The sequence below is a fragment of the Clinocottus analis genome, unplaced genomic scaffold, assembly GCF_023055335.1.
Source record: "Clinocottus analis isolate CAN_PGR_092001 unplaced genomic scaffold, fCliAna1.0.p SCAF_16, whole genome shotgun sequence".
Classification (NCBI taxonomy): domain Eukaryota; kingdom Metazoa; phylum Chordata; class Actinopteri; order Perciformes; family Cottidae; genus Clinocottus; species Clinocottus analis.
The window spans coordinates 13,830,682-13,845,203 of NW_027175887.1; the positions used below are offsets into that span (position 1 = coordinate 13,830,682).

Consider the following 14,522-nt stretch of genomic DNA (forward strand, 5'->3'; position numbering starts at 1 on the left):
CACAGGTTTCTAGTGTCAATAAACAATGTGTTTTTTCTTATTGTGAATGTTATGTGAATGGAAATGCATGGAGACAGACTTTTTCTACAATATTACTGAGTCAACAATCGCTGTCAAAAAAGAGTGTGAGGAGAATATGAGGAGATAATCCTTGGGATTTTCTCTGACCTCGAACTTGATCTGTCAGCCTGTGATCCTGCACAGCAACAACATAAACAGTTTAGGCAGCTGACAGAAACATAATGTTACCTGTATCAGCTAAATAAATAAGACACAATCAATAGTATACATATATATTTCATTACAGTGTTTTGTGCATATTGAGCCAATAAGCAGGTCTTGATTTAGTTGTAGTTTGTCTAAAAAGGGTCAATTTGTTTAGAAACGTATGACAACATTTAAGATATCTTAAAAAGTTATAATTGTTAAGTGGAAACCACTTAACCTTCAGTGCATCTCGCTGCCACGTGTGCGTCACGCTCTCATGGTGGCATTTCAGTGTAAAACTCAGTGTGCCTGCTCCAGTTCATTTTCTACAGAACAAATGTACTCAGTTTATAACGTAAAGGTTATACCACCTCAACTTCCATAAATGGAAATAGCAACTTTCTCCCTTACAATGGGAGGTTAAACAAATGCCCGAATTTAATTGCCACTGGGCTCAGGTGAGAACAAAACCGCTGCACAATAGATTGTAATGAGTGGTTCAAGCCACCTGAAGGGCGTAAACTCAAATGTCCTCGCGCGCTCAGGAATGAACCCCCTCACCCGTCTTCATTTCCTCGTCATCTTGTCGACGGTGAGGGACAAATCAGACACACAGATAAAGAAAGACGGCATGGCAAAGAAAACGCGAAGAGAAGAACCAGTTCCAGTAAAACTCAGTGAAAACTCTATAGGTGCTTTGTGCCGCACTGACAGTATGTACATGTCATATAAAAATATAGGTGTGAGGGTGTGTGAGGGTGTGTTGTGTGCGATGAGTTGAGATGTGGATGTGCTGCATAGGTAGCAACAGGGACATCTGAGGACTTGAGCATGTGATATCTTCGAGCAACAGGCTGTCTTAACCGACCGCATCAACTGATGCTCAAGTCAAACTTCTATTGTTACGTAAAGGCTTGAAACTTACCTCCTACTAGAGCCTTCTCTTAAGACGTTTTAGTGTTCAATACTCAGTCATTTTAGTGTTTAAAACTTCTCCACTTTGCTGCGTACGTGTGTCAGTGTGTCCGTGTGCACCTGTGCGTCCATGTTGACGGAGACCGACGGAGTCAAAATGCTTGTGCGTGTTACTCGACATACTTCTGCCGAGATGGACGTAGATATGAACATTCGGAGTTTGAACACATGCACGGATCAACGTGTTGTCTCACCTCTCTGCATCAGTTCCCCCCGATTTCCCCCTCCCTCCCCTCGTCTCTGCCGACACCTCCCTCCCCTCGGAGGCCCTCTCACCCCACAGCAAAGTGCTTCGGTGTGAGGGGTCGGCGGCTGCAGGAGGAGGAGGGGGGGGGTCAGTCTGACGGACAGTTGTAGCTGTTGATCCACAGCAGGTCGTCCAGCACGCCCCAGTGCAGGTACAGGATGGAGCCCACCACCAGCACGTGCATGATCTGGTGGCTGTTGCACCAGTAGTCGAAGAGGCCCGGGCGGAAGCGCTCGGGGATGCGCGTGATGTTGATGACCCCGCCCAGCACGGCCAGCGCGTCCATGGTGAGGAAGTGGCGTAAGGAGGTGGGGCTGCCGCCGCCGACGCCCACCCAGCGCAGCAGGAAGAAGGAGAAGCGGAACACGGCCTGCCAGGCGAAGGAGCGCAGCCGGCGCACGCTGCTCCGCGCCGTGACGGCGCAGTAGATGGCGTGGCTGGACAGCAGGATGTAGATCACCAGGGCCACGGTGCGGATGAACGGGTAGCACAGCAGCGTGCTGTAGACGATGGGCAGCGCCCCTGAGACAAGGAAACACACAGGAGGGGAAGTCAGCACAGAGACGGAGCGTCGATGACGCCCGACTCAGCAGCTATGTAACGCCTGGAGGGAGCCACAGCGCACAAAGGTCAAATTGTTTTGCGCCGGGTGTGACACATCTCTTTCAGAGCGCGGTGAGCAGCATTCAGATGCTCTGATGTTGACAGCAGCACTCAACTCATGTGGAAGTCATGCGGAAGACCCTCGCTAACTAAATAACTATGCTTTCCAGATGTGGGAACTTTGATGAAAAAGAAACTTTTAGGCAGGAGGAAAATGTGCTGAAATAAATAAATAAGTCGATACCGAGAGCTCTTTGTGTTCAGCGGAGGAGCCGTGACTTTGTCGTCTGAAGGCGGTTCTGTTTTATTGGACTCATCTCGAGGTCAAACGATTCGTGAATTATCCCACAAGCAGATCCACATTTAATCAGCACAATTAATCAGTGATCTTTAAGCCATTTTTTTAAGTAAAAATGCCCAAAAAATGCAAACTTCCGGCTTCTGATATTAGAATTTGCTGATCTATATCATGGATAATTTATTATCTTTGGGGTTTGGGACAGTTTTCACCTTGGGCTCTCGGGAAATGTGACAGGCCTTTTTGAACAATTTCTTTCTAAAATTTCATAAACATGAATATTTAATCATTAGTTGCAGCCCTACACTCGTTCTGCCAGACTTTTCTTGATGATTACTTTGTGAGCCCATGAATAAATTGTCGCAAATAAGTTTAACGCGGACCAAAAGATTATTAGAAAAGTGATGGACTCAGTATCAAGTATGAAACAAGCTGCTCCGCGCAGACTGTCGCAGTCGAGCATGTCGCCTTTAAAGCCTCGCTGAGTGCAGGTCCCTTTGGCTGCCGGATGCTGAACGTACTGACGATGTGACCAAACTCTTCTTCACTGTCCTGGAGTGAAAGCGCGATGACACTGCAAGCAGATGTTCTGTGGTCCGAGCAATTGTCGGGCACGCCCCTCAACAGCACTGCAGCAGCAACAGAGTGCTGCAGGAATTAATCCGAAAACTCAGAAATGAGTCACCATTTTTGCACAGTTCCACAAAGTAACATCAGTAGAAACCCCTCTCGTGGCTTTTGAAGCTTTTACGTGTCCTAAAGAAGGCGGTTGCTAACAAGTGTTTACAAAATGTCATCACAGGACTAGTCTGCCTCTAGCTTCGAGGTGGGGGTCATGTGACCGTGACGTAGTTCGTTTGAAGCCTGACGAAAGCTTTTACGTCTGGCGGTTGATTGGTGATCAAGTGGCGTTCACTTGTAGAGACGATCTTGCTGAACAAAACATGGGAGTGTCACGAACTTGCGTTTTCTGAAATCATCCCAAATCCGATGGAAAAACCCCACTGTTTCTTTCGTGGAGGTGACCAGTGCGACGCTAACTTCCAGGTCAAACTACAAACACAGGACTCGATACCAAGACCGGCTGTGAACAACCACGAGCCAAACGGGCCCTGCCGAGTGTTGTAAAACACAGATATACAGGCTCATGGCACAGTATTAATTAAAACTGTATTATCGGAATAATATGTATTTATGGCTCAGCTGAATTGTTTGTTCATGACCATAAAATAAGTGAAAAATATTGCCCTTGTCATTCGGGTTTTAATAGGCTAATGCAACCAGCATGGGCAGATCAATAATCATTTCAGAACCTGGATCATTACTTATATTAGCCAATCGACTCGCTGGTCAAATACCTTCTTACATATCAGTGCCGGTGCACCTCTAAGCAAAACGCTCTCCTGGTAAATCATGGACAATCAATGAAGACTTCCCCTTCAAAGTAAACGGGCGATAGATGACAGAAGGCGGGCCGGCCGACAAAGAATCTCAGATAAAGAATGTGAAGGAACCTGCTGAGCTTCAGGAAGACTCACCCAACGTGTTGATCATGCAGATGCCGCACACGTCGAGTTTGAGGAGGGTGTGGTAGACGGGCTCCCCTCCCTCGTGGTTCATGAAGAGGTGGTAGAGCACAGAGCCCAGCTGTGGCGACAGGCACGCCAGGAAATGCACCACGCCCAACCACGTGACGCTGATCTGAGACCAGGGGATGTTGAGAGGCAGCAGCACCAGGAAGCAAACCAAAGGGATGCCTGAAGAGGGAAGGGCAAAGAAACAGAGAGTTGCCGTTACCTCTGACGTGATCAAAGCTGAAGGGCCTGTCAAGGCTCAACAACTGAAAACACTTTTAACACAAGAACGCCTTTGTTGTACACGTCTTCTGCGTGTGGTTATACATTTTAACGATGACATTTTTCAAAGCCTGTGACATATTTTCAAGGATTATTTACTGCGAGAAGGTTCTTCTTGTGGGCGTCCAGTGATCGACAGCAAACAATAACTGAGCTAAGTGCACGCCCGGTATGAAGCCCATCAGTTCAAATGGGAGAAAATAGCACTTTGACACTTTGACAGAGCCAAATGAAGGCGTTTATTGTGATGGATTCCCCGGCTCGGGGCTTTCAAAAGACATGTGGACGGCTTCAAACTGTGCTGACTGTGTGCAGACAGCAGCAAGAATAATGCGGAGCGGAGCTGGAACCTACATGCTTGGCACAAACGCACCAGTACGGCGTGACTCTTTGAGGGAAAGACAGGGCTAAACGCTCAGATTGATGCCACAAAGGGCCGCATTTCAAGTGGCTCCAGAGCTCCGATGTACTGTCGGCTCCTCTATTGGACCAGGGAGAGGCGTTCACTGCCATGCGAGCAGAAATGCAGACCTTGAAATGTGATCCGCGCACAGTTGTTGCGATCATTTATCACTCTGCGACACACATATTGCGCTGCCGTACCCTTTTTGTTTTGTGCTCACTCTGCCTTTCCCAATGTCACGGCATTTGTCCCGGCCAGGTGATACTGGCCATGCCTTCTACTGTAACACATCTATTTTAAGTGCGTTATCTCCTCCCCCCACTTGTCCCCAGCTGACCGGGGCGTACTCAGCCACACTCGGCGTTGAATACTTCCTCTGATGGCGCGAGCGGCTGCCGAGCTGCCGGCAGGATGTTTTCAGTTTATATGCAAAACAAACCGGCTCATGACACTCTACCTGAAACGTTTCAACGCGATAAAAAAAAAAAAAAAAACGACAGGGCTGCACGTTAGTTGCAAGCTCTGCATCGCTGCTTCTAAATTTGGGAAATTAAACATAGGCGTTGATGTATGTGAGGTCACATGCTCGGCTGGCGTCACCGGAGTCGCGTCATAAAGACTTACAGGGCCACTTCCCTGATGATCACTGCTGCAGCTTGTTCTGTGTCAGCTGGCAGTTGGAAGTGAAGTGTTGACCTACAGAACGAGAAAGTTGTCTGATTCTCCCAAGTCTGTGAACACAGAGATTATGTCCTGTACTCTAATACGGCTGTAGGATGTAATCTGATGTAGGATGTAATGGGATATAGGATGTAATCTGATGTAGGATGTACATAGGATATATTCTGGTGTAGGATGGATGTAATATGATGTAGAATGTAATGTGATGTAGCATGTATTTTGATGTAGAATGTATATAGGATGTAATATTGTATGTATGATGTAATCTGATGTAGGATGTAATATTTTATGTATGATGTAATCTGATGTAGGATGTATTTTGATGTAGGATGTATGTAGGATGTAATATTTTATGTAGGATGTAATATTTTATGTAGGATGTAATATTTTATGTAGGATGTAATCTGATGTAGGATGTAATCTGACGGCAGTTTAATCGTACCAGACTGAAAACAGGAAGACACCATACAGATTGCTAACAAGCCGACACATCAGTCTCCCCTCTGGCTGCACAGATTAACACATTACTGCAATTAGTTTTGCCTTGCACCAATCTATTAAAAGAATGTCATATTGTTGTGTAACGATGACATTTCTGACCAGATGAAAACGCCACTTTTCGTTACGTGCAGTTCAATCATCTCTGTCAAACTTCTATGCTCGCTAGCGGACAGACGTAGCTGTTCAATTTGGCTTCAGGCCCATTTTGTAGTTAAAGGAACAGTGTGTAACATTTAGGGGGGTTAAATGGTAGAAATGGAATAAAATACTAATAACTATGTTTTAATCGGTGTATAATCAACTGGAACTAAGATCATGTTTCCGTTGGGTTGAAACATAGACTGTATTGAAGCGGACGTTGTCATCGGGATGTCACCGAGGGTTTGTGGACGGACAGTTTGAAGCTTCGTGTATGGAGACTTTGCCCTGTCGCCATCTTGGCTTTTTTGCAACCGAGGAACGGACGTTGCCATGTTTGAAATACAGAAGGAGTGACGTAGAGACGACGGACACGGCTCTGGTAACAGCAGCGGCCTGTCAATCACAGTAAGCCTGCCCTAAAGCATACTCTGCTTTATGGTCTGAATGGACCAGAATGCAATAAATGAACGTCATGCTGTATTGAAGAAGATTTTAAACGAGAGATTGAGACCATAAACTCAAGTGTACAATGTTTACAGAAGTAATAAATCAAGAGAGTCATTTTCCCACAGACTTCTCCTACAGTCAGACCCTTCTGGTCTGCAGAGTAAATGCTCCTTTTTAGACAGCACATAGGCTTCACTCGGTAAAACGGAGGTTAAAAGGTTAGAGAAAGTCATTTCTATCTATTAATCAAAACATAATCTGCAACGACTTTGATTAATCGCTTGAGTCTTTTTTTTTTTTAAAGTTCTAGTTCTTCTTCGAGCTCCAGCTCTTTGTTTGTCACACATTTAAATCTGAATGTGAGTTTTGGACTGTTGCTCAGACAAAGCAACATATTTGAAGACACCAACTTGTTCTCTGAGAAGTTGTGATTGGCATCGGTTTCACAGACTAAACGGTTTAAATAACCACCAGATGCAGCTCTTAACCCTGTAGGGTCATTTATTCTTTAACAGTGTGTCACATCTAAATGTATCATGTGTTTTATATGTGAACCCATAACTTAAACTAGCAACTACATCTGACTAAAACATGTGGATTAAAACAGCAGCTTTCCTTTTTAAATGGAGTGGAGTAAGCTAAGTGTCTCATAATGTAAATGTGACCAAGAAACAACCTCCTGTCCTTCTCCACAGGTATTTTATATACATTGAAAAACACTATACAACCATATATTTATAGTGTTTTCTGAATCGCTTCATCAGATATATAAACCAAAACCATCTTATATACTTTTATATTCCCTGTTGACGAAAAGAAGACATTTTTTAAAAGTGAATTGAGCTCAAAAGATATTAAAATAAACAGCTTTTAAGTAATGTATCCTGAACGATGTCGCCCGGGCTGTTTAGTGCAGGGTCTGTCTTGGCACCCTGCTGCAGAAACAGTACCTGCACAGGTACTGTGGTAGATATCTGTACGGGATCTGTACAGTGTAAAGTACATGTACAGTACATGAAGGCTACTGCTGCGGGTTCACAGTCAAAGTCACACCCGGCTTCATAAATCTGCCCTGCTGACGAAGCACTTCATGCTCTCCTACTCACCGTGAGTGTATATGTTCCCGAGTTCATTGTGCAGGTAAAACAGGCTCCTGATGCATTCGTGCATGGAGGAGATGGGCCGGTATCCCGTGAGGACATACTTGTTAAATTGAAGATGTGGCGGTGAGCTCGTCCAGTCCAGCAGCCTGGGTCCGTTTAAATATGCCATAGCAAACAAGGCGGTTAAAAGGACGCCGCCGAAAAAGTAAAAAACAGACTGTACACCGATATATACATTTAATAAGATTATTGCGACTAAAACCACGTGGGACAGCATTGGTGCTGCTTTAGGGGGGGGTCACTATATCAAGTATTGTGCTGTTAGCCGCTTCCGACGTCAGGTCTCTGACGGCGCTTTTCTATCCGCGCCGCCGCTGCTGGAGCTCCACCGGCGGCACCTGCGTGAGAGTCACCCGCGAGGCTGGAGGCAGACACGGCCAGCCACGTACATGGCGCGCGCTCGGGGCGGTCATTACACCTGGCGCGTGAACAATGTCCGTGCAACGGCGGCGCCCAACGGGCCGGAGCGGCGGAGATGCAAAACGACGTCGCTCGTCATGTTGAAGCCACTTCCTCGTTAGTTAGTCGGTTTGGTTGGCATTCCGGTGCAGCGGCAGTGCGGCTCTGAAGGATGCTGCTGCGCGCGAGCGGCGCGTCCATCCGACTCCAGATGATGCTAAGCTCGGTCCTAGCGGTCAGATTTTTTTTTTTTTTTTTTTTTAAAGGTGGAGGGACCAGCGGGGCACACCTTCGCTTTGGTGAAAGAAGACGGGCGTCATATGCTCGAGTCAGCTCCCAGACGCTGTTTGAGGGAAAGAAAAAAAAAACACAAACGAGATCCGGGATTTCTGAAAGGTTTTTTTTTTTCTTTTTGGGGGGGAGAGAAGGACTGCGGGGTTAGCAAGCCGGGCAAGTCGGCTACCGATGTCCTGAGACTGGGGATGAGGATGCAGATATTTCAGCCGGGTGGCTCCACGCACACGCGGTCCGGTCCGTGAAGCTTGTGATTTCTTTCTCCAACATCCGTTTCATGCAATCGCTTCCCACCATTATGTCTCGCTGGCTGTATTCCTTGAAATGCAGAGTCTTCCCTGGCGGCCTGCGAGTCCCCTGCATTGCTTTTACACGAGTGTCACGCTGCCCAGAACAACGACCGCCACGCTTCCGGTCATTGATTTCAAAATAAAATACCGATCGAACCGTATTTGAGTGTTTTGTGTCTATAGAGCATAATTATTTTCCTTTTTTTCTGTTGCTTCAGGGGCTTTACAATGTGAACACACACAACATCGATCCCCACTGGCCGTCAGTCTGGTGAACAATTAAACAATTAATCAGACACCTCCAGCTGCACTATCTGCACTTTCTGGACCACTGTTTTCTGTTTTTTCTGTTTTTTTCTGTTTTCTTCTTTTTGTTGTTGTTGCTGTTGTTGTTGTTGTCTTTTTTATATTTATCTTTTGCTTATTGTAAACAAGTACGAAGAGCAGAAACCAGCATCAAATTCCATGTATGTTAAAATGTACATGGCTATTAAAGCTGATTCTGATTCTGAGAAACTGCCCCCCAAAAAACTTGAATAGGGAGAAAAAGAGAATAAACCTAAGGAGGACCAACAGAGGAGGATCTCTCTTCGAGGATATATGTTATGTGTGCAGAATGAACAACATAACAGAGTCACAACACATTCAATATGACAGAAAATATTTGTATAATGACAGTAGTATGATGAAAAAGTTACGACTACCAAAAATAACAGCAGCAGTGGATGTACTAGAACAATTATGATAATAAACATGGTAAACACATTCTGTTTATGTATAATTCACACAAAAATATGATCATGAGATAAACAAAACCTAATTGACTCACTTATTAATGGCTTTGTTTCAGTGCCAAGCAATTTTTTTTTTTTTTTGCAGTTTTATTCCTACTGGAATTAAACTGTTTTGGCCTAGGTTTTTCTTTGTGGTAATTTGACTAAATACAACTCAATAAAAGAACAAGCGCCACGTGAGAACAATATAAACTAAACATCTAAAATGCAGGAATCCTTTGTAAGGCAAGTCCACAAGAGTATAGGACCCGACTTTAAATGTTAATGTGTGTACTATAACAACCCAAACCAACAGATACACACTAAACCTGTGACTTTTCATTTTTGGGGTTGCACACTTTTCCTACTCTCTCTTTCAAAGAAAAAAAAATAGAAAGTTTTATTTTGAAGGCGAACAGTCTTAACTTCTGGTCTGATTCGGTTTCCCTCGTGTAGTTTCCCGCTGCTTGGCTGTCAGCAGTGTGAATGCCAGCACTGACTGAGCTCCAGCTGCATTCAAAACAGCCGGAATGTTTCAGTTACAATCTGAGCTCTCATCATTAACAGGAAACAATATAATTAGTATTTGCAATTTAGTGTTAATAATAAATATATTGACTACAGCTAAAACACATGCGTTTCCTTTCCTTAGTAATAATGTAATTACGACATTTGTTTGGATCATCCCTCCAAGAATGTTTCCAAAGGCCTACTTTTATGAAAACTATGTTAATACTAGGTAATCAACATGTGTTTTTATTGGCGAAATTATGGAAGTCTTACCATTTTATTTCATGAGAAATCAGATCTATGAATAGATCAGAAACATGAGTTTGAGTGTAGCACTCAAATGTCATATATGCTCGTAATGTTTGACTCATACACTTTCAGACAACAACAGAAATACTGTCATTGTAGGGTCAATTGGGCTGTTATTACTTAACGAAAGAAATAGATGCACTTGGGTTGAGACGTTTCCGAGGAGCACCTGAAGGCACCAGGTGACGCGCTACGCGAGAGAAGCGTTGAGGCTCTGGATGAATCACACCACCTCCACCTTTAACCCCTCTCTGCTGCTCGGATTGTCTCTCATGTAGCCGCCTACAACCACACCTCTGTGACGAACTAGACCCCCCCCCCCCCTCACACACACACACACACACACACACAACTCACATGACACGTTAATCATAATGTTGTTGGCATCAGAGTGAGTCTCGATTCTGCGGAAAGTGGAGAATAGAATCATTAATTTTTTTATGTCTTCATATAATACATGTTTCATGTGTCAGTTGCTTCTTCTTCTACTTGCAGTGCTGCCTTTCTCCTCTGTGCTGATACAAATGTGCTTTTAATGTAAATCAATGCATTTAGCATTTTTCATTGATTGTTTTTTGTTGCCTACTCTGCACTATATGACACTAACTGTACTATAAATGCTTTTACAACCCGTATACTTTCATATTGTCCACACTGCACATTTCATATTTATAATCCTGCACTGCTTTTACACCTGCAGTGCATCTTTTCTACTTTCTGACAACTGTTCTACCGATTTTTTTGTATAAATCTTTGTGATATCTGTCTATTTATAAAAATTGGACTTAGAGAGGTGAACTTACACACAATTATCATGTCAACTTCCCACCCGCAGCTTATCAGGGCCTGAAAGACGACTTTATTGGTGATTAACTTCAAGAAATTCATCATTATTGTGCGACAGTCTCTTGCTCCCACCGAGTACGGCCACAGTCCCCCACCACTTCAGAGAAATGATAGGTTTGTGGTCTCCGGTTCGTCGTTGACTGGAAAGTCAGCCTTACTTTCATGTTGTCTCTGTCTGTTTGAGTTCATCGTGACCACCAGCTCCTCCCTCTCAGTGCTTCTCACAATCGACACGACCACATTTGTTCCCCCAGCTCTCTTGAAGACCACCGTCACCTCACCCCCTCACCACCTCCTGCCGGGCTTATTTGTCGTTTAAAAGCAAAGCGCTGGTATTCACGCTCACAGTCCGTTTCACAAGTGCAGCGTGAACAGGCAAGGCGGAGGTGAGTGTAAGCTGATGTTTAAATATTCTTTCACTTGATCTGAACACAAGTAACCGTCTGTGGGTTATTTCATATTGTGTTAAGTTGTTCAGCATCCGTTAAACTATTTATTGGTATATCATTAAGTGATTCTAATGTATCGTTTAGTCATTTCACATTCATGAGAGTGGTAGTTTTAAACATTGTGTCTTCTAGAATTGTAAGTCTATTTATTGAAAGAGAAAATGTTGAGCAAAGAGTTGTGGTATAGCTGTTGGGTTTTTAAAAGACGGCGATGCACTGGAAAGGCTTTGCAGTCAGGGCTGAATTATGTTTGACAGTCTGTTGCGCAACAATTGAAAAAAAAAAGTTTGATTATCTTTGAATTTTGAGATAATAGGAATATTAAAGAGTAATTGATCTGAACTTGTAAGAAGTCTAAAATTGGAATAAAGGCTGAAGAGTCTGAAATATAAACTTGTGTGAATCCATGCTGTGCTTAAAAGGAAATAAGAGATTGAATCAGTTCTACATTTTATTGATCTCTGTTCTTGGTGACAGTGAGGAGATTCTCAACAAACCACAGATAAGACGAGGAAGACTGACTCACATGAAATCACAGCGGATGAAATGATGAAAACACGTAAAACAGTCTCCTGATCATGGGAAGATACATAATGTTTATTTTCGCAATAGGCCCAACGCCATAAAATGACTAATGACAGCAAACACAGACAGAAATTTGGCCAAAATGTTGCCTACAAAAGACACAAGCTATAAAAAGACATCTTTTACCAAGACCGTATAGGTAAAGATGACAATGTACCGCAAAAGTAGGTCCAGATTTAAAGAAGGTTTTTTTTAATTTTTATATCAAACATGTATCGCTGCATGTTAGCATATAATTAAAAGACTCTCTATTTTGAATAAAATACTGAGCCATAAACACAAGAGTTCATAAATAACTTAATGGCCAACGTTGTGGTTGTGTAATAATAAACTGCTTCACTTTGTCGCTTATGTTTGTTCAACTCTTTCGTTTTCAGAATAAAGCGTCAGTTTGCATCCAGCAACAAACTTAACAGCGACATGTCTCTGTTGAATATGTGCGTCTCTGCCGGCCTCCTGCTGTTCCTCCCTCGGTGCTCGTATCAATCGTGCATGGACGGGACACCCGAGCAGTGCATGGATGCAGAATTTGCTCCGGGTACCAATTTGGCCGGGGAAGGCTTTGATATCACCAAAATGGAGCGTAAGGGGGCCTTCGTGCTCAACATGAATGAGTGGAAACGCAAGGATAAGACATGCACCCTGTGCAGCAACCCCTTTTCAGAGAACACGAAGCAAAAGCTCCCGTTGTCAGTGGTGGACTGGAGACCGAAGCAGTCCTGCAGCATGAAAGTGGCCACCACACTCCACCGATCCAGTGAGTCTCTGGTCAGCTCCATCACCTCTTCTGTGGAGAACAACTGGCAGACAAATCTAGATGTTGACTTGGGTAAAAAGGGCATCTCGGCGATGCTCGCTGGCACTCAATCCAATCTGGCTGATTACTCCATGGGAAAAACTAAGAGTGACAAGTTCAGCTTCACAAGCCACAGCATGTCCTGTGAGTTCTACAGGTAAGTTGAACAGGTCCGTTCACTCCCCGAACTCTGGAAATCAATGCAATATTGTTTTGTTTTTTTAAATCTTGTCTCACTGTCAACAGCTACAGAGTGTCCGGCAGTCCCAAGTTGCACAGAGAATTTAAAAATGCAGTGAAACAGCTCCCGAAAATATACAGCCCCGAATACAAGCAACGATATTACAAATTCATCGACAACTTCGGCACCCACTACATCACCAAGGTGAACGGAGATGATCCAAACCACAAGCAATTTAAGCAAAAAAAAAAAAAAAAGAACAACAAAGTCATACATTTGCTTATACACGATATGGTTAAATACATCCCTCCAGGTGAAGATAGGAGGAAGTATTCACTCTGTGACCAGCATCAGGCAGTGCCAGGCCAACCTGGAGGGCATCAGCGTAGAGGAGGTGAAGATGTGCCTGGAAGTTGAGGCCTCCGTGAGCATAAAAGCTACGATTAAAACTCAAGCAAAACACTGCCGGAATGACATCGACAAGACGGAAAGTAAGGCGTCCTTCTCCAGCCTCTTCAACGACAGGTAATGTCTCATATCATTTGTGACGTTTTCTTGAATACACTCGTAAAAAAAGAGCAGTTGAAATGACTCTTTCCTCTACAGGTTCACAGAAACAAAGGGGGGCCAGACCACGGACCCAGACCTTCTCTTCTCTGCTGATAAAAATCCCTCGGCCTACAAAGAATGGCTGACGTCAATACCGCAATATCCAGATATAGTCTCATATTCCCTGGACTCGCTTCACGAGCTACTGCCCACTAAGTCCCCCGTCAGGAAGCCCCTGCGCTCCGCCATCAGCCATTACATCCTGGAGAAAGGCCTGTTGAAGAACTGCAGCGGCCGCTGCCGGGCCGGCATCAAGAGCGACTCCCGGGACACCTGCGTCTGCCAGTGCCACAACGACCCAGCCGTAAACCAAGACTGCTGCCCCGTCCGTAAGGGCATGGCACGGGTCATCCTGACTGTGCAACGGGCTTCTGGTCTTTGGGGGGACCACTCCACGGCGACGGACGGCTTCGTGAAGGTGTCCTTCAACGGCGAGATGGTCCGGCGTTCACCCGTCATTAACAACAACAACTACCCGCACTGGAACATGGTCGTCGACCTGGGCTCTCGAGACGTGTCCTCGGGGAAGAAAGTGAGATTCGAAGTGTGGGATCAGGACAGCGGATGGGACGACGACCTGTTGGGAGCGTGTGAGCAAACTCTGTCCGCTGGAGTCAAGGAGGATCTCTGTAACCTGCAACACGGCCAGCTGTTCTACAAATTGGAGGTGACGTGTGCTCCGAGTCTGAGCGGAGCGACGTGCCAGGACTACAAACCCACGCCGATCAGTCAAAGTCTGCAGAGTCTGTACGTGTCTCGCCACGCACATCCTCTTCCGAAGGCCATCCTGCTGGAGATGGGGGTGTTTGTGGATGAAACAAGCTCCCAGAGAAACCAGAGTCTCACTGCAGAGATTTCAAAGTTTGATGTGATATAACACCCGTGTTTGGACTCACTGATGCTTACAGCCCCACAAGAGCAGTGGTCAAGATAGTGAGGTTTTTATGTACTGTGTCTGT

At 44.8% G+C, this 14,522-nt stretch overlaps 2 protein-coding genes across 2 annotated transcripts; one reads left to right on the forward strand and one right to left on the reverse strand.

Annotated features, from left to right (window-relative positions):
- Positions 1 to 1,479: 1,479 nt before the first annotated feature.
- Positions 1,480 to 8,567, reverse strand: paqr4a (progestin and adipoQ receptor family member IVa). The gene is made up of 3 exons (XM_068579013.1): positions 7,466 to 8,567; positions 3,869 to 4,087; positions 1,480 to 1,951 (listed from the first exon to the last, which is right to left on the reverse strand). Exons 1-3 carry the CDS (start codon positions 7,737 to 7,739, stop codon positions 1,518 to 1,520), a joined length of 927 nt encoding a protein of 308 aa, XP_068435114.1. The 5' UTR covers positions 7,740 to 8,567; the 3' UTR covers positions 1,480 to 1,517.
- A 3,830-nt stretch (positions 8,568 to 12,397) lies between these two features.
- Positions 12,398 to 14,478, forward strand: LOC137786920 (perforin-1-like). The gene is made up of 4 exons (XM_068579061.1): positions 12,398 to 12,930; positions 13,020 to 13,158; positions 13,268 to 13,479; positions 13,561 to 14,478. Exons 1-4 carry the CDS (start codon positions 12,398 to 12,400, stop codon positions 14,438 to 14,440), a joined length of 1,764 nt encoding a protein of 587 aa, XP_068435162.1. The 3' UTR covers positions 14,441 to 14,478.
- The last annotated feature ends 44 nt before the right edge of the window (positions 14,479 to 14,522 follow it).

What these genes read in the sequence shown, in the direction of transcription:
- paqr4a (XM_068579013.1), bottom strand. Translation starts at nt 7,739, where the DNA reads ATGCTGTCCCACGTGGTTTTAGTCGCAATAATCTTATTAAATGTATAT. An exon ending in CGGGAACATATACACTCACG is followed by an intron (nt 4,088 to 7,465) that starts GTGAGTAGGAGA and finishes TTCCCTCTTCAG; the next exon opens with GCATCCCTTTGGTTTGCTTC. An exon ending in CTGCATGATCAACACGTTGG is followed by an intron (nt 1,952 to 3,868) that starts GTGAGTCTTCCT and finishes TCCTTGTCTCAG; the next exon opens with GGGCGCTGCCCATCGTCTAC.
- LOC137786920 (XM_068579061.1), top strand. Translation starts at nt 12,398, where the DNA reads ATGTCTCTGTTGAATATGTGCGTCTCTGCCGGCCTCCTGCTGTTCCTC. An exon ending in ATGTCCTGTGAGTTCTACAG is followed by an intron (nt 12,931 to 13,019) that starts GTAAGTTGAACA and finishes CACTGTCAACAG; the next exon opens with CTACAGAGTGTCCGGCAGTC. An exon ending in TCCAGCCTCTTCAACGACAG is followed by an intron (nt 13,480 to 13,560) that starts GTAATGTCTCAT and finishes TTTCCTCTACAG; the next exon opens with GTTCACAGAAACAAAGGGGG.